Genomic DNA, 21,368 nt, shown 5'->3' with positions numbered 1-21,368 from the left:
AAGAATAAAACTTTCATTTTACATGCACACATGGAAATATTCAACTTGTTACAGTGGAAAATCAGCTCATACTGTAGAACTTATGAAATATACTATTACCACCAAACTATCAGGCCTGTGCAAGAAGGCGACTGCAATGGAAAGCCACATGGTAAACAAATCCATAGCTTCTCGGGTATCTCCTGAAAAAAGAGGAGAGTAGGACCCCCAAATACATTGCATTAGCAGTAATAAAGTAAAAGGTCCTTTTATGGGGGCTAATTACTGGGGTTGTAGAAGGATGACTGCCCTGCTGACATATGAGCAAACCTTTGTTCATTGGCTGATTGTGTCATTTAGGTGAGCATAAAACTACTCATTGGTGGGCTGCACAGCCAATGAATGATGCCTGTATGGGGACTAATGATCGGTCATCCCCATAGAGAAGATGATCTTCCTGTATACATAGTGAGTGGATTCCTCCTGTCTCATGGTTTTCACTGGCTTGGAAGTGCTAATAATAAAGCTCCCTGTTTTCATTGAGCATCTTGCACTGTTTACACAAAGTTGGTCGTAGTTGTGGGACTTCGATTTGCAGAGATCCATAGGAAGTACATTTCAAACAACCCCTTTAAGGGTGTCTTCACACGGGGCATAATTTTATGCCACAAATAAATCTAATTTGTGGATTTTAAAGCAGATGTGCTGCTTGCTTTGCTAAGGGCGAAATCTGCAGCTATCTTGCGACAAATCTAAATCCACATGTAGGACTTGTGCAGTTTTCAGTGGATTTCTTTGTGGGGTGAAGTTGCACCCCTTGTAAAAGCAGCCCAGTGCAGCTCCAGATGGTGAGTAGGTGAGCTTACTGCAAAATCTGCAAGTGACACATATTTCATGTGAATATTAACAGAGATTTCACCCCAAATCTGAGTTTACGATCCACAACTGCAATAGACATCCTGTGTAATTAAAAATCCACAGTGGTGTTAGTGCAAACAATTATATTTGCTGTACATTATGCTTTTAGGGTCCAAATTCTTAGTTTGGATAAATTGAGCTCAGGAGATTAATGTCAAATCACACAGCTAGGGATGTGATCCAAAGTAATCTGTTTATTGATTGACAGGCAGCAGTTTTTATAGGGGCACATGCTTCAATTACCATAATTCAAATCTATTATAATATATCTATTACCACTGGTCAAAGAAGCATAAAAAAAATATGAATATGCAAGATAAGGAATTTAACATCTAAAATGCCAACCAAACGCACGCAGCTGCAGAAACAATTAGATGTGCCTAACTTCTTAGAATACAAGATTACAGTAAATCTAAACCATACATTGTTTACAGAGAATGTTTGAGTACATATGTGAACAGCTAGGAACATGTCAGTTTGACACACCAGCCAGTCTAAATGCCACATACCTATATAGTTGGAGCTCTGGCTTTAGTCATTCACTCAAGGCTTATTGAATAACTATTTAATATCCATAAATCCTAAAGAAAGAGGAGTCATATTCATTTCACTAACAGTGGATTTGTGAGCTTGTGCAATAATCCACTGGGGATTTTCCATATGCGAATCCACACGGAAAATCCATAGCATTTCTGCTGGGTGTATTTAGGCTAAGGCCAGTTTCACAGAAGCATATTACATCTATCACACAGATGAGTGTCCCAGCCCTATTGTGGGTATCCTGATCTGAACTCTGGCCATCATGCTCGTCCGTATTAGACATCCATAAATGCAGCCATATATGATGCTAAGAGTTCACGTCAGGATACCTGCAGTCTGGTTAAAACTCTCATTTTATTCTGGATGCATTAATGCAGTTGTACATGACAATCAAAGTTCGGGTCTGTATACCTGCAGTCGGGACATGCGGCAGTGATACCCTCGTTTAAAATGGACCTAGTAAGATTGTAACTTGAGATGTAAGCAAAACAATGAAAATAACTGCAAACGTACTTTATTAGGTTGTGTTCATACAGCGAATTTTGATGCAGAATCCACACTGATTGCGCATCAAATCGTATAATTTTTCTTGACATGGATTCCATGAAGAAACTATGTTGCGATATCCGCATATGGATTAACCTAATAGAATAGGGCTCATCCATGTGAGGATCCGTGGTACCTGTAAATGCAAAGTTTAGGCTTGACCTCGGATTGGTGTCAGGAAATGGGGTGCGGATCTATGTTGGATTTTTCAGCGTAAACACATCGTTTTATATAAAGTATTTAATGCCTAATATTATATATTGTAACAGGGTGAGAGGTGTGGTCGGGAGTGGAAGGTATATGTCACAGAGGTTATTAGCCTCTGTGATGTAGTCCGGTCCTCTTTTACTCCAGGCCAGATCTTACAACCCGTCCAGCATGTCATTTAAGGAGACAGGTGGAAGGTAGAGGGAGGTGTGTGTGTCTGGGAGATTCAGGCTGCAGTTAATCTGTGACTTCCAGTGTGAGCAGAGAGGCGCTGTGGACAAGGCACTGCGTGGTTCCAGCAGGACCCCTGGGGTACGCCTGCCCTTGGACTAGAGTCTGAAGATATTGAAGGCATAAGGACCAGCTGCGCTCTGGACATCCACAGGTCTGTGCAACCCTACGGACTTGTATGGTCTCCTCAGCTGAGGATTTACCTGCTTCACCTATGGACTGTGGAGGGTTAAACTTGAAAAGAGACCTTTGTTGTTGCAACCATTTATTATTTCTCTGGAGACCTAGTCGTCTATGTTTCTGTTAAAGACTGTATAAATAAACCAAACCAGAAGAAAAGTGACCGTTTGGCGTGCTCTTTAACCCCCGCTGTGCTACAATATATATGGATTTGTTCACTACTGGGATCGGTAGTGAAAAACCATTTTAGTAAACACATGCTATGATATAGATGGAGACAATAGCAAATTGGCCCATCAACATGGCGCCATATTCTCCATAATTACATACTTGATATCAATAGCTGGCAAACTTGGAAATTTATGGCATTCACCTTCCTACTAGGTCTGGCTTGGCTGAACTTACACTACAGATACTGTTAAAGGGGTTTTCCACATGTAAACTACTAATGGCCTATCCTCAGAATACCCCATAGTAAACTTGGCAATAGTAGATTGGTGGGGGATCCTGAAGACATATAATAGCCAATCAGCAGTTTATCAGGCTGACATGTATGTGGGCCAAGCTGATTTCTGCAGGACGCACACAGATCTGATCTCTCTGAACTGGCCAGGCTTGGTATAACAGGAAAAGTTCCCACTGAAGGGAATGAGAACTTTGCCTGTATTCCCCAGCCTGGCCACTGCAGTGGGAATGGAGGTGTCTACTTCCTGCAGAAATTAGCGCAGTGCATGAGTGCAATAGTCTGGTGAACAGCTGATCAATAGAGATCCCACATGGTGGACCTTACCCTATCCTGAGGATAGAGTATCAGTAGTTTACAAGTGGACAACCCCTTTAATTATATATTTTTTTCTGACATTTTTGTTTCCGCTATTCACAGTTGGCCTTTGGGCTCTATGTTGTTATCTCGCTGCTGTAACTGCGGCTTGACATGTTTATATTTCAACTCTGCAGTTATAAAAAACTGTGGCACCCTGTTTACGACTATCATCCTGTGGAGGGACCCACCATCTTGGCAAACCTCTTCTAATGTTCTGTCTATAGAGTAGATTTTGTGTGTCTGTCCAGTGACATCAGGATCATTGGGGTAGAGTTCATCTCCTGCAAGAGAACAAACAGAAACATCATGAACATTTCTCCCACTGGTCTTTCCCCTACACCGCTACTCATAAGATGGTGAAGGCCATCATCGGTGTGGGCCGTCGGTACTTCTGCAGTATAGAAGGAGACAAAAAGCCAGGAACTAGTGAAAGGAGTTGTACTACACGTTATCCCCTATCCACAGGGTCTCCACCGGATAGGGGATAATTTGCTGATTGGTGGGGGCCTCACCACTGAGACCCACAACAATCACAAGAACGAGGGTCCTGGTCCTCCATCCTCCTCACTGTGGTGTTGCTGCATCCACAGCAGTGAAGAGGAGACTGAATTGAGTGCTGGTCCAGCAAGCACACTAGTGGTCCCTTCACTTTCAATGGGGCCATGGAGATACTCAAATGACACTTACTCAGGTATTTCCATCAAACCCATGGAAATGAATGGAGCGCTGAACGCACATGATCGGCCAGCATTCCCTTCAAGTCTTTTTCACACGGGCAATATCGCCGCAAGACAATCGCAGCTATATCGTAGCTGAGTTCCTACAATTCCTGTGTGATATCGCTGCGTGTTCTCATGGCGATATCTTGATTTAGCTGCGCTACAAAGTCGCGTGACTGATGTAGCCCTCGGTAAAAAATGAGTTTGCCATCCTTGCTATATAGTGATTAAAGGGGACCTGTCACCTCAGAACAATAAACTATGTTATGCTGCTGAATTGGGGGGCTGGGGGTGTATTTTTTTTATACACACCCACACCAATTACTAGTGAAGTCCACACAGTCTGAAAAATCGAACTCTCCTCTCCTGCTGCGCACGTTCCTATAGGCGTCTATGGAAATGTGCCCACAGCAGTCTAAGGCCGCCTGCACACGGGCGGATCGGATTCTGCATGAGGGATCTCACAGCAGAATCCGACCCGGTGACCCATCAGTGGACCTACCTGTCGCCCTCTTCATCTGCAATGCGGATGTGCCGGCTGAGTCGGCCAACCCGCAGTACAGATGACGCCGCACCGTCGCTAGGCGATGACGCAGATCCCGCAACCTTTCCACAATGCTGATTGCGGATTGGTCACAGGGCGGATTACTTCCATTGAAGCCAATGGAAGCCGTCCACATGGAAGCCACAGAGAATCACAGCATGCCGCAATTTCTCCCCCACCAACGGATTAAGAGGCAGGAAATCGTAGGCAGGAAAATTGCGCTATACCATAGCATGCTATGGGCGGCATTATCTGTTGAATCCGGAGGCAGGCGCCCGCTCCGGATTTTGCAATGCAAATCCGCCCATGTGCAGGTGGCCTAAAGAGTCGGATTTTCAGACCGCATTCAGACTTTACCGGCGGAGGAGCGGGTCCCTATATAGCACCATAACTTAGTTTATGGGGCTGTTTTGAGGTGACAGGTTCCCTATAAAACTTTATTCCCACACGCAAAAGTCACGTACCTGGCAGCGTTTGCACAATGCAATCCTTGGCGTGTATACTGACAGGGAAGAACCTTTCACAGCCTTCCAGACCACGATGGAGAGCGAAACGCTGCAGATCCTCAAGGTGCGTGAAGTTACACAATCTGCTCAACTCATAGATCTGAGTAGGGGGGATCGAGACATTATTCTGAGATTCGTTGACAGCCTCCTTAGGTGTCCACCACTGAAACATCACAAAACAATATATTAATGGATGCAAAGACGCACAGATGACCTGATAGCAGTTTTATCTATTAGGGAGTTGCATTTGCCGCAGTTTCTTTGTAAGTAAGTCATTCCCTTTGCAAGTCCCAGCAGTGCAGCTGATTAGGGGACAGCAGGAGCACAGAACTACTGAAACTGGAAAAAGCATCTAACTTATATGTCATTTCTACAAGAGGGTGTATATAAGCATATAGACACCTTTAAAAAGTGATAACCAACCTGAGCACCATTTTATATCACCCCATATACTACATTCTTGGGTCACCTTGCCCTACATGTAAGTTATTACAGATTTTCTCCATTATGGACCAGTCTGTATTATACATGTTCACATCGCTAAATACAAGCCTCATCTGTATGTAGTCAAATGCCTGACAGTGACCATATACAGGTCTGCTATACCTGCACAGTCAGCAGGTATGTGGAACAGTTCCCAGTCTGTATTATACTCCAGAGTTGCACTCACTATTCTGCTAATGGAGTCACTGTATACATACATTACTTATCCTGTACTGATCCTGAGTTACATCCTGTATTATACTCCAGAGCTGCACTCACTATTCTGCTGGTGGAGTCACTGTGTACATACATTACTTATCCTGTACTGATCCTGAGTTACATCCTGTATTATACTCCAGAGCTGCACTCACTATTCTGCCGGTGGAGTTACTGTGTACATACATTACTTATCCTGTACTGCTCCTGAGTTACATCCTGTATTATACTACTGAGCTGCACTCACTATTCTGCTGGTGGAGTCACTGTGTACATACATTACTTATCCTGTACTGATCCTGAGTTACATCCTGTATTATACTTCAGAGCTGCACTCACTATTCTGCTGGTGGAGTCACTATGTACATACATTACTTATCCTGTATTGATCCTGACTTACATCCTGTATTATACTCCAGAGCTGCACTCACTATTCTGCTGGTGAAGTCACTGTGTACATACATTACTTATCCTGTACTGATCCTGAGTTACATCCTGTATTATACTTCAGAGCTGCACTCACTATTCTGCTGGTGGAGTCACTATGTACATACATTACTTATCCTGTACTGATCCTGAGTTACATCCTGTATTATACTCCAGAGATGCACTCACGATTCTGCTGGTGGAGTCACTGTGTACATACATTACTTATCCTGTACTGATCCTGAGTTACATCCTGTATTATACTCCAGAGCTGTGCTTACTATTCTGCTGGTGGAGTTACTACATACTGTAGCCAGACCCAAATGGGCCTCTCTGAGTTCACCGTGTGGGCCAAATTAGTTATTGAGAAGCCTTGTGCACAAAGCGTAACAGATTTACACAAAGCTTATATCAAACCAGTACACTTCCTTCTTAGTATACTTATAAGCGTATTAGCCTAGGCTGAGTGCAGAAGATGGGTGTTCTAATCTCCACAGGGGTTACTGTCTGCAATAGGGATGGGGGTGGTGTTGTGTCAGCCAGTACTACCAGTGCAAGTTTTGGGATGCCAGATAAAAGCACATCTACAGGAGGTGAACAGCAAGGGGGGTGGCCTGACTGGGTGCTGGTAACGGGCACTGTCTAGGAGCACTACACACTAGACACGTATCATAGCAAGCAGGGTTCTGTTGGCTACAATGCCAACATGTCTATACGGGGGCAAAGCCATAGGGGGAGGCATCGTTTGTGATGCATCCAGGGTTGAACCCTTGGATGGTGAAGAAGGGCTGACTTTCTTTGTCTTACACACAAAACACATGTAACAATCGCCATCTTTAATTTCAACCTGCTTTCCCTTTGTCACCTGCCTAGACATTCTCCACCAAGCCTCTGCAGATTTGAGCAATCGTCTATCAGACAAAGTCCCCGTACTATCATCCGACACATTTTTCCGAAACTGCTTGTCTAAACGGCCGGTGTGACAACATTCTGCAATTTCGATCAATTGCTTCATTTTCTGCACATGCCTTTAACCTTCTACACGTTGCACTATTTCTCCTGCATCTTATGATCATCATCACCAATTTTACAGTTAATGTTATCCATTATGTACGGCTAAAAAGTGACACCTATGATCCGGCTTTCACCGTCAACTACTTAGCAACATTATGCTCAAAGTAGTTAAAATAACCCTGAGAACAAACATTTATTCAGCCTAATAGCTATAAAATATCTCTCATCTCAAAGAACCTTCAAATCCCCATTGAGATTTGAAACAAGGGCAAACACTACCAATGATGATGACAGCTATCTGATGTCCAACAGCAACTTTTCATCAAGCAACAAAACACAGTGAAAACACACAGTGAAATCACATAAGGTTCTGTGTCTTATAGATGAGCAGATTTACAAAAGAAGAAGAAACCCTTTATGTAAATCCAGTCAACCCAACTCACAGCACCAGAACGTACAATGAGCAGCGATTTCCCAAATGCCATGTCTGCTAGCCAAAGTGCCAGTTAGTTGGATCTGTGGTTCCAGTCCACTCATCCCTATTCGGGCACCAGAATTGTTGTCTCACCCCTCTGAGTTCACTGTGTTCACTGAGTTTTTAGTTATTGAGAAGTGTTAGGTGCACTGTTCAGACACAATCCTCTGTCTCTGCGTCTGATAGGTGCGGGCGTCATCCTGCTCTTCCTGTTCCCTGAGCTTATACTTTTTCTCTTTCAGCACTCCTATGGTTAATTGCTTCTGGGTCTCCTGCTTAGCTGATGCACCTTTCCAGTCACCACTCAATAATGCTAACTTGGGGCTTCCAGACAGTGCTTCAGTGTTGTTGTGAGACCTGCTCCATAGCTTCATGCTTAGCCGCTGCTCCAGCAGTTATTTTGCTATGATCCTGTGTTCTGGGTTTCATTGTTCCTCCATTCATGTATCCTGCTCTCTGTCATCCTTGTGAGTCTGCTTCTCTGTTTATCCTTGTCAGCCTGTTCCTCATTTCAATCCGTACTATACCGGATTGATCTGTCTTTTGTTTCGTAGGTGTTCTGTCCTGTCAGGGTCAGTCAGAGTCTAGAGGAAGACCACAGGGTTGTTCTTATCAGGACGCCAGCCCCACTTATAGGTAGGGTCTGCCTTCTCCCTGTTACCAGTGAGAAGGTACAGGCTCACAGTAAGGAAGAATCTGTCTCAAAATGGCCGCTAGATACAAAATGGCCACTAGATACAAAATGGAGCATTATAAGATGTAAATAAGCTTGTGTGTAGTAAACAATAATTCAAAGCAGAAATTAGTTTAGAGCAGAAGGTACGGTACAGTGTCTAATGATCTGTTTCTGTCCTTCCGAGAAAACAAGTCTGGGTGCCTGATGTACAGTTGTTATCAGAAGAAGCCCCCCACGCCTCCAGCTTTCAACAAAGGAACTGGCTGTGCTGACCATCTCAATCACAAGGGAAGCACCAGAGACGCCAGATAAACAGATATTTTGAAGGACATTTCATGGACTCTCACGCGATACGATTGCTGAACAATGCATGACTCATAATTTCTGTCCAACCCAATGAGATTAACTCTGTGACTAATCAACCATTCCTTTCCTGTATAAAAAAGTCTACGTATTAATAAACGCTCAGTGTACGGCACGCCTCCTTACAGAGAGAGTCACCTGTTACCTGCCGTGGCTCATCTCTACGTATCTGAGGAAACTGATAACTGTTTCAGTGTCTAGTTCTTGGTTTCCCTGGTGCACCCAGGTACGGACTAATTTGGACCTCAAGACATGAAAGGTTATGTGACTGTGCAGCGGTCCTAAACACCAGTTCAGGGCTAGATACTTTCCACAGCTCTCATTTTTGTACGGGGTTTGTACATCTGGTATCTTACCTCCTACGCCAGGGTTGGCTGTCAGCCATGCTAGATTGGGTCATCACCTACCTGGTAGTTGACACAGTGGTTCCACATCCACAGTCACTACAAGAAGTTATTCAAAGCAACACAACAGCTTTTTACAGACAAGCGTTACATCACAAAATAGGAGCATACAAAAATGGTTATTGTGCTCACGCAGGATTGGTTAATACAAGGATATGGTAATTTACATATTAGTAGAGTATCCAAAGTGGAATGTGCAGAAGCATAGTGTTATCTGTAAATGAGAAGCTTACCCTATCAGAATGTAGAATTACTCATGAGAAAGACCTGTGGGAGGTAATTACAAGAATCTAATACACTCTAGTTTATAATATGAACAAGTTAACCATTTAGCTGCTGCTACTTACTAAAAAAGAAGATTATATATATATATATATATATAGTAGCAGTGCAGTACACAGAAGGGCCTGTAGAGGGCCAGAGGCAGGATTTCTGGTGCAAGGGTTAACCAAGGGGTGGAGCAGGAACCAGATAAAAACCAGTTCCTGCCAAAGACAGAGAGAGAGGACCAGCGCAGCATAAAAAGGTGCTGCAGGCTGGTGGCCTGAAAAGGCAAGAGTCCGACAGGGATGATGCCCCTGGACTCACCCAAGCAGAGCGGAGGCTGGTGGCCTGGAAAGGCAAGAGTCCGACAGGGATGACGCCCCTGGACTCCTACCCAAGTTGGGGTGCTTACTGATATTATGGACATTGTGTGATTTGCTGTGCTGTGACGTGCTGTAAAATAAACACTGGCAGGAGCTAGACAAAGAGATACGCTATTCCTGAGCCGTGTTTACCCATGTGGTGTGCCATTTCTGGTATGAGAGGTCAGCGATCCCGAGGCAAGAGTACCCGCCTTGCCACATATGGTGGAGGATGCGGGCAAGATCTAGAGTGGCGCACAAAGCGGCAGGAGCAACAGGTGGATGTTTGCTGGGAGCCGTCCTGCTGTACGCAGAGTTAAAGGACCAGGAGGCCGAGTGTGCGATACCTGCTGTATGCAGCGTTTAAAAGGCCAGGAGGCCGAGTGTGCGATGTGCAGTGTTCAAAGGGCCAGGAGGCCGAAGCTGCTGTTAAAGGGCCAGGAGGCCAAAGGCTGCGGTTGCCTTGCAGGGCAACAGATGACCAAGCAGAAGATGTCTGCAACGCAAGTTAGAGAACTTGTTTGTGTGTTATGGACTGGGCAGTCAAGATGGAGGGCAGTGCAGGAGGCAACCAGAAAGAGCCATTCTGGGAGTGTTTTTAGATGGACTTCTGTATGTACGGGTGCCCAGTGGCAAAGTGGCCAGAAAAACCCAACTGGTCGGTGTTGGAGGCTGACTGCAGCGCTTTGAGGGCACAACGGGAGGTGTCCCCGCCAAAGGACTGTGATCACATTCCATGGAGTGGTGAGACTCCTAAAAAGACTGTGCGTTCTGCGCGATATGAACTTGATTGTATTGTGGATAATGTGTTACATGATATGTTTTCTGTGCACGGTGATACCATGAAAGCCACACAGTGTGCACGGACATTTAAGAAAGAGTTGTCTGAAAACGGTGTTGCTAACCGGGTGGGGCAAGAAAAGTCCATTAATCCCGGCATGTCATCTGTGGGGGATGGTGGGATTTATTCTGTGCCTAACATGTGTAGATATGTTTCCCAAATGAAGTCAGGATGTGAACAGGGTGCAATAAGTGCAGCCAACGCCCATGTGGGAGCCTGTGCAAGTATACCTCTAGTGAGAGGGGGAAGTAATAGGGAAGATAGGGGGTGTAGTAGTAGAATTGCTGGAGTGAGTAGTACTATGCCTTCAGAGAGAAAAAGATAGATTGTACTAAATCTGCAAAAAAAGAAGAAAAAGGCTGCTGCTAGGGAGACAAGTGAGGTTGTCAGTGCAGATCCTGAGATTCAGGGTGAGGCAGCAAGAGTACGCTTGGTTAAAATTCAGGAGGGATTTGCACTAAGGCAAGCGTATATAAAGTTTCTGGAAGAAGCATGTCAAACTGCTAATGAAAGACTTGATGCACAGTTTGAAAAAGAAAGGACTATCTTGTGTCTGCTTGGAGAAGAGGCCAAGAGGCAAAGGTTGCTAGCAGAGGAACAAACAGATAAATTCCTAAAAGAAAGTATTCTTCAAGAAGTTGAGCAGCTGAAAGCAAAGAGTGCAGCTCTCTTAAAGGAGAATGAGCATCTTGAGAGATTGGCTAAGGAGGAAGCTGATCACCGGGTGTTGCTGGAACAGAAGAATGTTCAGTGTGAACAGAGCTTAGAAGAGATGAGAAGTAAGAAAAAGAAGTATGAGGGATATCTTTCAATAGCTCATGAAGAGATACAAGACCTCAGAGAGGTAGCCAGAGATGAGGCTGATCCCAGAGTATGTCTGGAGGCACAATCTGTGCGGTATGAACAGGACTGTAAGAAACTGCAAATGAAAACCCAAGAGTTGAAGATGACGTGTTGTGAGTTAGAAAGAGCTTATACAGATGTACGTAATCAAACTACAGGTTTGCAGAATCAGGTCGCAGAGTTGAAAATGCAGTTGGCAAAGAAAAATGGTAACTTGGAGTGCCAGATAAGTCAGCTTAAGGAAAAGCTGGAACTAGAGAAAGCTGCTTGCAGTCAGGCAGAGAAGCAAGCAGAGATCTTGAAAGACTTACTAGATGACAAAGAAAACCAGGAAGCACTGCATGAGAGACTGGTGTCCCAGCTACAGATGAGCTTGGGTGAGAAAGCTGAAATACATGGAGCCCAAATCCAGGAGCTGGAACTGAGTCAAGCTATGGTTGTGGGGAAACTGTCCAAGCAGTTGAAGCAAATTGAAAAAGTGAAAGAAACATTGAAAAGTGAGTGTCTTGAGCTGACCCAAAAGGTGAAGGGGTTGTTGGAAGACAAGTGTGCATATGAGTGCAAGAGAAATACAGTGGAAATGCAGCTCCAAGAGCTACAAGTAAAAGTCACTGAAAGTGACAGTGTGCAGACAGCGTTGTCTGAGCAGGTGAAGCTGGAAGCTCAGGCTGAAGAGTCTCAGAGGCAGGTGCAAGAAGAGACGCTGCAGAGGCTTGGTCTTAGTGCACACCTGAAGATAATGCAAGATGAGAGAGATGTGTTCCTCAAGCAGTTAGAGGAAGATGCAGAAGCTAAGAGAAACCTGTCAAAGCAGATTGCAACACTTCAGGCTGAGGTGTCTGACCTAAAATATAGACTGGAGAAGAGTGCTGTGTGCTTGGATTCTGTGGAAGAGAAGAAAAGAGAAATACAAGAGGAGTTAGAAGCTACATGGCAGCAGTATGAAGAGAAGACAGCTGCCTGTGATAAGCTTGAGAAGGTTAAAGTACATCTTCAGCAAGAGTTAGAAGATGCTTCTGTGCAGCTTGGTTTCCAAAGGGAGCTTGTGTCCAAACTAAGAAAGACGCAGCAAATATGTGAACAGCAGCTTACAGAGAAGAAAATCAGGTCTGCAAGATATGTCACTGAATGTGAACATGCTGAAGAAAAGGTCTGTAGGAAAAGGGACCGAAGTATTAACTTTAACACACACCCTGAAAATGATGTCAGAGATGAAAGAGAAACTGTATGAGAACCCTGCATGCTGGGTCACGGTTGAAGAGCAAGACGGTGAAATCCTAAAAGAGGTGAAAGCGATAAATCAGCTGTTTTGTCTTCAAACTGATGTCTATGATGAACTTGAGAAGTTTACAGTGAGTCTTCAGCAGGAAGTAGAAGACATTAGTGTGGAGTCTAGTTACCAATGTCAGATGGTGTCCAACTGGGAGAAGAGACAGAAGATGTGTGAACAGTGGCTTACTGAGGGGAAGTCAGTGTTTCCTAAAGTTACAAAAGAAAAGCTTAACAAGCGGGTGCGCACTGAAATGCAAGACTGGATTAGCGCTAAGACAGATGCTGAGAAGAGAACCCTGATACGGAAAAAGCTAAAAGGTGTGTTCCAACAATCGGTAGAAGGAATGGAGACCTTGTTGGAGAAGATTAAGAAAGAGACCGAAGTGCTAACCTTGACGCACACCCTGAACGTGGTGTCAGAAGAACAAGTGGTATTGCAAAGGTCCGCTAAGAAGTTAAGTGTATAGGTTAAGCTCAGGGAGTCAAAGGCTCATATTGCTGAAAATAAGGTTCAGAGACTAGAGAGGTCTAGGGCCCAGTCCAGACAAGTGGAAAAAAGAAGACCCTGTTGAATTCTAAAAAAGAGATAAAAATTGTGAAAGGTATTGAGAAAGTGAGAGCTGAGCTACAGATGAGAGGTAAGCAATCCTCTGAAGTTCAAGTTACCAAAGAGAAGGCAGAAGGTGAAACTGCTGAAGCAGAGAAGGCCACGAAGGTAGCAAAGACTGGGGAAAAGGCCTCAGAAATTACTCCTGTCCTGGATAAGGAAGTTGTGCAAATGAATGGAAGTGTCTCTGTCGTAGAAGGCACACAGATGGAAATAAATGCACATGCCCCTACTGAAGGGCAGACTGAAAAAAAGGCACCTACAACAGTTGAACAGATGCGTGATGTACGATGTAAAGTATTCAACATGGAAGTTGAGCTTCAAAAAGTGCTAGTTAGGGCAAGAGACCACAAGCAATTCCACACTGAAGTGGAGGAGTTGGTTAGCTCCAAGGATGATGGTGAAAAGACGGTACATGAACTAGAAAAGTCTACTAAAGCCTTGGAACAGCAAGTAGAAGAATTGAAGGTTCAGGTAGTCAAACCTGACGATAAGTTACAAGCCACAGAGGATACGAACTTGCACTTGGAAGTCAACTTGCAAGCTGTGAGAGCACTGTTTGACAGAGATCGGCAAGGTTGTGATGAGCCGAGTGAAGACAAGAAGAGAGAACTTGTCAAACAAGTAAGACTAGAAAGAGACCCCCTAGCCTGGAGCTTTGACCCTGGAGGGCCAAGAAGAAGAGGTAATACAGCCTACGGCCTATATCAAAGGGGGTGGGTATGTAGCAGTGCAGTACACAGAAGGGCCTGTAGAGGGCCAGAGACAGGACTTCTGGTGCAAGGGTTAACCAAGGGGTGGAGCAGGAACCAGATGAAAAACGGTTCCTGCCAAAGACAGAGAGAGAGGACCAGCGCAGCATAGAAAGGTGCTGCAGACTGGTGGCCTGAAAAGGCAAGAGTCCAACAGGGATGATGCCCCTGGACTCCCACCCAAGTTGGGGTTCTTACTGATATTATGGACATTGTGTGATTTGCTGTCCTGTGACGTGCTGTAAAATAAACGCTGGCAGGAGCCAGACAAATAGATACGCTATTCCTGAGCTGTGCTTACCCGTGTGGTGCGCCATTTCTGGTATGAGAGGTCAGCGATCCCGAGGCAAGAGTACCCCCCTTGCCACAATGTAAATAAATATATATATATATATATATATATATATACACACACGTATTAGCCTAGGCTGATGTGAGAAACATATGAAAAGATGATATAATAGAATACATATATTATTACTATAACCACATATACATTATCTATCCTGTACGGATCTTGATTTACATCCTGTATTATACTCCAGAGCTGTACTCGGTATTCTGCTGGTGGAATACTTACATTCTTCTATGTATGGTCATTGATGGTGACAATTGTCATCACTTGACATGTATTTCAGAGAGTATGTCCCTATGGTCCTTCAGAGTCACAAGTCGGGGCAGACACAACTCCCCATCGGCAAGTCCCCTGCAATAACTAAATGAGCTCTATTATATTAAGCAGACAACACCTGTGTACCTGTGGGCACTCACTTGAAAGGTGGTCATTTCTTTCTGGTCCTCCACAGTGAGTGGCTTTCTTGGCAAGCAGCAGATGAAGAAAGCCACGTCACAGCGCCCGTGCGTTACATTTTTCGGGGGCACGGGGGTCAGCCAGTTGGCCCATTCCTGAAGGGCCCAGATGTTAGGGACACATCGGAGCTCTTTACACATTTCGATGAACTGCAAGGGATCACTCTGAACCTCCTCTCTCCACCTAGCTATCGCTTTTCCATCCTGTTCATAAGCAGCCATGAAATTCTGGTTGTCCTCGATACTGGAATTTTCAGGAACCACCAATAAAATACCAGATTCTTCAAAGGTCTCCCTTATAGCGCAGATCCGGAAGGCCACCTCACCAGGGATCGGAGAGCCAAACTTTGTTCTGTCAGTGATGAACATGGGAGGCCTAGTGTAAGGAGGCTGCTTCACCACCCCAAGACCAAAGTTAGGCTTCTGGGCATGTCTCTCAAACACTTTCACCCAATCGCTGGAGAAATCGGAAGGTTCAGCGAGTCCCCCAGGAAACACAAACGTGTTGGAATAGAAACCGCTATTCTGACTGCGTTGCAGCAAAAGAACCTCATAATTGAAGCTGGATTTCTTCTGTTTATTGTGCCAGGGACCCTGGGGTGTGGATTTTGGTATGGCGCTTAAATGTTGGCATCCGGCGGTTAATATCAGGGTGGCGGCTTCCCGCCAGTGCTTTAACGTGTTGTTCATTTTGATAGCTTGGTTTTTCTCATTGTCTAATATTCTTAACAAAAGATGATCTGTCTCAACCTTGTGTAGGGCTGGACGCTAGCCACATTAATGAGGTGCTTCCTGTAGGTAGAAAAGCGTAGACGTATCATGTCTAACTGCTGCGTACATATAGTTTGTGATACACCAAATACTGTTAGATTGCCCACAACTGTCCCAAGGTTCAGAATTACTCCGCATGCACAGAATAAGGGACAGCCGTCCAACTGACTGTCTCCAAACTATTGTTTCAGTGCTTTACACAGGAGAGACAGTCATTCAAGTGAACAGAGGTGGAGCAGCTGGGGACTGTTCCGACCCGCTCACCAGCCTCCATTCACAGTAACCAGCGGTCTCTCAAACAATGAGCGGCTCCCGTTTACACGGCCCGACAGTCGCATGATTTTTAGTTCTACTAAAAACTAAGTGACTCCGACAGGTCAGAGAGTTCTCGCTCAGTGCCCTGTCGGCGGCCGCGTGCACAGAGGACAATTATCGCCAGAATTCGCTGTTTCCACTACTGAGAATTCCTGTGATAGTTGTCTTAAGTAAAAGGTACCTTAACCCATTAGTGACGGCCAATACGGCTTTTTACTGACCTCACTAATGGGCTTTAAACCTGCTCATACATCATTTTAAGGTGGTGGTTTAGCTGAGTACTAACTGCTCTAACCACCACCTGCGAGGAAACCTCAGATGCCACAATCAGTAGCAACTGCAGCATGTAAGCAGATGGCACGCGGATGAGATCCTTCTGTTACCCATCGGCACCCTGTAGTGTGATTACTAAGAACTAGAGATGAACGAGCATACTCGCTAAGGCAAACTACCCAAGCGTGTAGTGCCTTATTCGAGTACCTGCCCGCTCGTCTCTAAAGATTCGGCTGCCGGCGGTGGGCAAGAAGCGCCAGGGGAGAGCGGGGAGGAACGGGGGGGGGGGGGGGGGGGGGGCGATCTCTCTCTCACTGAGCATGGGGGAGTGGGGGGGAGACAATGAGAGAGAGATCTCCCCCCCCCCCCCCCCCCCCCGTTCCTCCCCGCTCTCCCCGGCGCTCTCCGCCCACCGCCAGCAGCCGAATCTTTAGAGACGAGCGGGCAGATACTCGAATAAGGCACTACTCGCTCGAGTAGTTTGCCTTAGCGAGTATGCTCGCTCATCTCTAAGAACCAATGGGTTCCTATTGTAGCTGGAAGCCTGACAAAAGCCTCCACGTTTTCCATGTAACTCTGCCTTCAGCAGAGTCTAATAGGCTGCTGTCATAGGCATTGTAGAATGCACTACAAAAGTAATGCAGTGTACTATCCTAGCGATCAAGCGATCGCCTCTTCAAGTCCCCTGTAGGGACTCAAAAAATAGCGTAAAAAATGTAATAAAGTTTAATTTAAGGGGGAAAAATCCAATTAAAAAATAGGCATTTTTCCCCACAAAAACCCTTTTTAAATTAATAAAATACCAAAGAAATTTTTTTTTAAAGTAGCTCATAATAGGTATTACCACGTTCAAAATGACCTAGACAATGAAAGTAAGTTGTTATTTATCACAAATCGTTAACATCATTTTTGATATTTTTCTGTTGTTCGCCTCCCAAAAGACACAAAAGCAACAGAAACAGAAAACAATCCAAAAGTCACCTGTACCAGAAAAATAAAAATGTTAGAATGCAGTTTCTTTAAAAAATGTGCTTTTATTGCGCAGAAGCAGTAAAAAAAATGTAATAATCTCTATAAACTTGGTATGGCAGTAATCTTGCTGACCCAGATAAGAAAATTATCACGTTTTTTGAACCGAATAGTGAACGCCATAAAAACAAACCCCAAAACAATGGTAAAAAATACCCATAGGTAATGTCCCCTAAAATATATAAATAATATTTAAATAATTTATTATTCAAAAAAGACACAATAGTCCTGATTGTTGTTCCCCCTGAGGACGATGTAAAGGTGGTAGAGTAGGTTTGGGACTATCTTAGCAGTTTTCACTGTGGGCTGCCCGCAGAGTCGGGCAAGGTAAGAAGGTGGCTGTTGTGATGCCAGTTCATGTACGAGTAGGGACCAGTTCAGAGCAAAAAATATAAAGTTTTGGAAAACTAAACAAAAATGGGGGTAGTAGTCCTGGCCTCTGGAGTGTATAGTGTGGTACCTCAGTGCGGATGGTGTAGATGGTGGGAAGTTACGACAGGCAGCAGACTTAGTTGGTGCAAACAATTTGACACTTTTATTGGCAGGGAGAGAGAGTTCTTGCACTTTGCAGCAGTTACTTTACTTGCATGACTTTTACTTTTACTGTTAGCAGCACATACCTGCACTTTAACCCCTTAGTGACCGCAGACATTTTTTAAAGCACAAAGCTGCAATTTAGCGCCTTAGTGACCGCCCATACACCTATTTATGTTGGTCACTTATGGGCTTCATTCTGATGCATGCGCCTTTTAACTGCACTGCATCAAAATACCAACTTGTCTTATGACAGCCTGGCACCAGCCCTAACAGCGGTAGACAGAGAAACCACCAATCCTCGCTGTTTAACCCTTTACATGGTGCTGTGAATGCAACTATTGCATGTAAAAGGCTGATAGAATGGAATGGAAAAAGTAAAACTTTATAGCTCTAGGAAAGGAACAATTAAAAAAAAACTGAAAACCTGGTTTGCCGTTAGGGCATAAAATGGGTCTATCACTATGAGATTAAAGGAATGTTCAATATCAAGTTATGTGATAACTACTTGGTGTTGCTCTGATCGCTGGCACACACGCATGTTCATTGCCAGTTCCAAAAAAGGCACACAGCACCCCTGTTCTGGCAATAGGTAATCGAACCCCACCGATCACACAGTTATCCCCAATCCTGCAGATAGACAATAATTTGATATAATTGGAATAACCCTTTAAAGTGGAATATTCTGAAGAATGGAAGAAGAGGACTGCGTAGAAAAAAAAATTAAGTTGTTTTCCAACTGTGAAAAGTTGATTTACAATTGCGTAAAAAGTTTTAAAAAACAAGTTTTTGTACTCACCATAAAATCTCACTCTGTATCTTCGGGACATAGCTGAAGACTGTGGGTATAGCTAGTGTCACAAGGAGGCTGACACAAAAAGTTATTAACGCTTCCTACTAGTTATACCCCTCCAGCATTCACCATGCTAACCCATTTTTATGCAAGCAGCCAAGTAGGATACACAAGAGTCAGTCGGAGAACATGACAAACAACATTATTTAAAGGCTTGACTCTCTGCAGCACCATGTGCAAATGCAAAGAAAACCACTCCGACAAGGATGAAAATATCAGTAAAAATACTAATAACAGATCAGGTGGGTGCTGCGGCCCCAATGAACGAGATGAGAAAGAGATTTTATGGTAAGAACAAAAATCTTGTTCTCTCATCTGTATGATTGGTGGACACAGCTTAAGACCATGGAATGTTCCAGAGCAGTTCCTTGGGGGTGGGGAAAATAATAGGAAAGAGTCTCCTGTAGGAATAACAAGATGCGGGAGAAAAACACATAGGATGGAAATTGTGTTGCTCATGCCAGCAAGCTAAATTTTTCCAAACGGGATGATAAACCCCAGAAGAGGAGGGTTCATTAGCCTTCATCATGGTTTGAATGACAGGTTCCAAAAATCCACAGGCTCTCAAGACCGCGGTTTCAACTACTACAACTTTTAACAAAGCTTAGACAAATTTGAGTGGAAGAGACCTCCCTGTAAATAGAAAATCTTTGTTGTTGGTCATTGGCACCACCATCAACAAAGTGCTCGAAAGACTTTGGAATCTTTTTCCCATCCTCCAGGGTTGACTGTCTCTCTGTTGAGGAAGTTGGCTATCCAATTGTTTATGCCCGGTATGTGGACTGCCGAGAGCGCTGAAAGGTGATCTTCGGCCCAAGTCAAGATCTTTGCCACTTCCCCCATGACTTTGATGCTGTGAGTCCTGCCTTGATGATTCATGTATGCGACAACCGTCACATCGTAGGTTTGGATTCGAAATTGAAGCTGTCAGTTGGAGTGCGAAGAGATGTAGGGACAGGAATATGGCCCAAAGTTTCAACACTTTTATTGTGTGGCCTACTTTCTGGGCCAAATGCCTTGCACAGAAAGATTCTTCAGAGTACCCCCAGCTAGATAGGTTGGCATCTGTGGTGAGTACTTGCTTTTGGAGGATGAGAAAGAAGCATTCCAGATGGATCCGTGGGAAGTTTAGCCACCAAAGAAGGGAACGCCAATTCAGAGAGCCCATAGACTTGTCCCACTTCAAGAGAATGATCCACTGGATAGACCGAGAGTGAAATTGGCTGAAAGGAATCGCCTTGAGGGAGGAAACAATCAGCCTCCGTACTCTCATGCAGTGCTGCAGAGAATGTATGTGTTTCTGGAGAAGTAGTAGTTTTGGAGTTGGCAATAGTATAGAGGCTTGAACCGTGTTGAATGAAGTTTCCCTAAATAGGGATAATCGGCCCCCGAAAATGGACGGCTCAGATGGGGCCACCCTTCATGTGGCAGATTTAGTGGAAGATTCCTTGGAGGTCTGAGAATGGGGATGCAAATATGTCTTTGTTTAAATGAGGGCCTTTACTTCTGTTCCTGCATGATCTTTTTAGTACCAAGTTCGGGGACTGGAACGTCAAAAGGAGCGAAAATGTGGCCTCTTGTTTTGCAACTTTTTTATACGTCTGGGTCTATTCTGAGGTAAGTGAGAACTCTTACCACCAGTAACCTCTGATATGGCTTCATCAAGTCTGGCTCTGAAAAGTTTTGAGCCAACAAAAAGAAGACTTGTTACGGACTTCCTGGGGGCACCTGCGTCCCAAGATGTAAGCCACAAAGTTTGGGGTGTAATTACTGAAGCCTTCGATGCACATGCTAAAAGCCTGGCTGTATCAAAAGGTGTTTTTTTTTTGACTTGCGAGTTTTGTTTATTCTTTGCTTTATGATGGTTAACAGGTTGAAGATCTCATTGTGAGGATAAAAAGTAATCACTAGAATTTTTTTTTTTGTCTCTAGAAGAGCTAGCGAAAGTTAATTCACATGTTTTCTGTTTACCTTCAGAGAAAAAAAAATCACGACAAATGGAAATCAGTATGTCCTCCGAAAGATGACTATAACAGGACGGCATTTTCACATGGTATGTCTCCATTAAAGAGCACCTAATGCGTCCTGTAAGCAGCGCAAGCTCAAGTCCATAGGCTCACAGGACAGAGGCCAATGAGTTCGGGATGTGCCCCCCACACTCTGTATCAAAAGAAGTTTTGAATATAAAGCTTACCCACTTGAGCTATCAGCTGTGCGATCTCTTCTAATTCTTCCAAACAAGATCTGGAAAGAATACCTCAGTGTAGTTGTTTAGCCCATTCAGAAGAGGCCTTGGTGACCCAGTGTTACGATGTGGTTGTGGGTCCACTGTCATCTTGCCAAGTGTTACCACCTGGCAGAACGGACAGCTGACTCCGAGACGGAAACTGCGCAATAGCTGGAGCTTGGCACAAAGGGTGGGGATGGACCTCTCTATATATCGGCTATATGTCCATCTCCTGGGGATACCCCTGAAGATGGAGAGGTCCAGGCCACCTTTCCTATCCCTGACTCCTAGTCTTCCCTACCTACCTGATGAAGACAGGAACCAGAGTCAATTGCACCGAGCCGAGCAGATATGGAGGAGTGAGG

The 21,368-nt window shown here is 44.5% G+C and overlaps 1 protein-coding gene across 1 annotated transcript; it reads right to left on the bottom strand.

The window, feature by feature from the left end:
- Window positions 1-1,106: 1,106 nt before the first annotated feature.
- On the bottom strand, window positions 1,107-18,823 carry LOC136582186 (acyl-coenzyme A diphosphatase NUDT19-like). Its single transcript, XM_066583036.1, has 4 exons — window positions 18,723-18,823; window positions 14,963-15,793; window positions 5,152-5,356; window positions 1,107-3,705 (listed from the first exon to the last, which is right to left on the bottom strand). The coding sequence occupies exons 2-4, from the start codon at window positions 15,689-15,691 to the stop codon at window positions 3,479-3,481; spliced, it is 1,161 nt and encodes a 386-aa protein (XP_066439133.1). The 5' UTR covers window positions 15,692-15,793; window positions 18,723-18,823; the 3' UTR covers window positions 1,107-3,478.
- Between the last annotated feature and the right edge of the window lie 2,545 nt (window positions 18,824-21,368).

This window comes from Eleutherodactylus coqui, chromosome 11 (assembly GCF_035609145.1).
Source record: "Eleutherodactylus coqui strain aEleCoq1 chromosome 11, aEleCoq1.hap1, whole genome shotgun sequence".
Classification (NCBI taxonomy): domain Eukaryota; kingdom Metazoa; phylum Chordata; class Amphibia; order Anura; family Eleutherodactylidae; genus Eleutherodactylus; species Eleutherodactylus coqui.
This window is presented reverse-complemented; position numbering and strand designations above follow the sequence as displayed.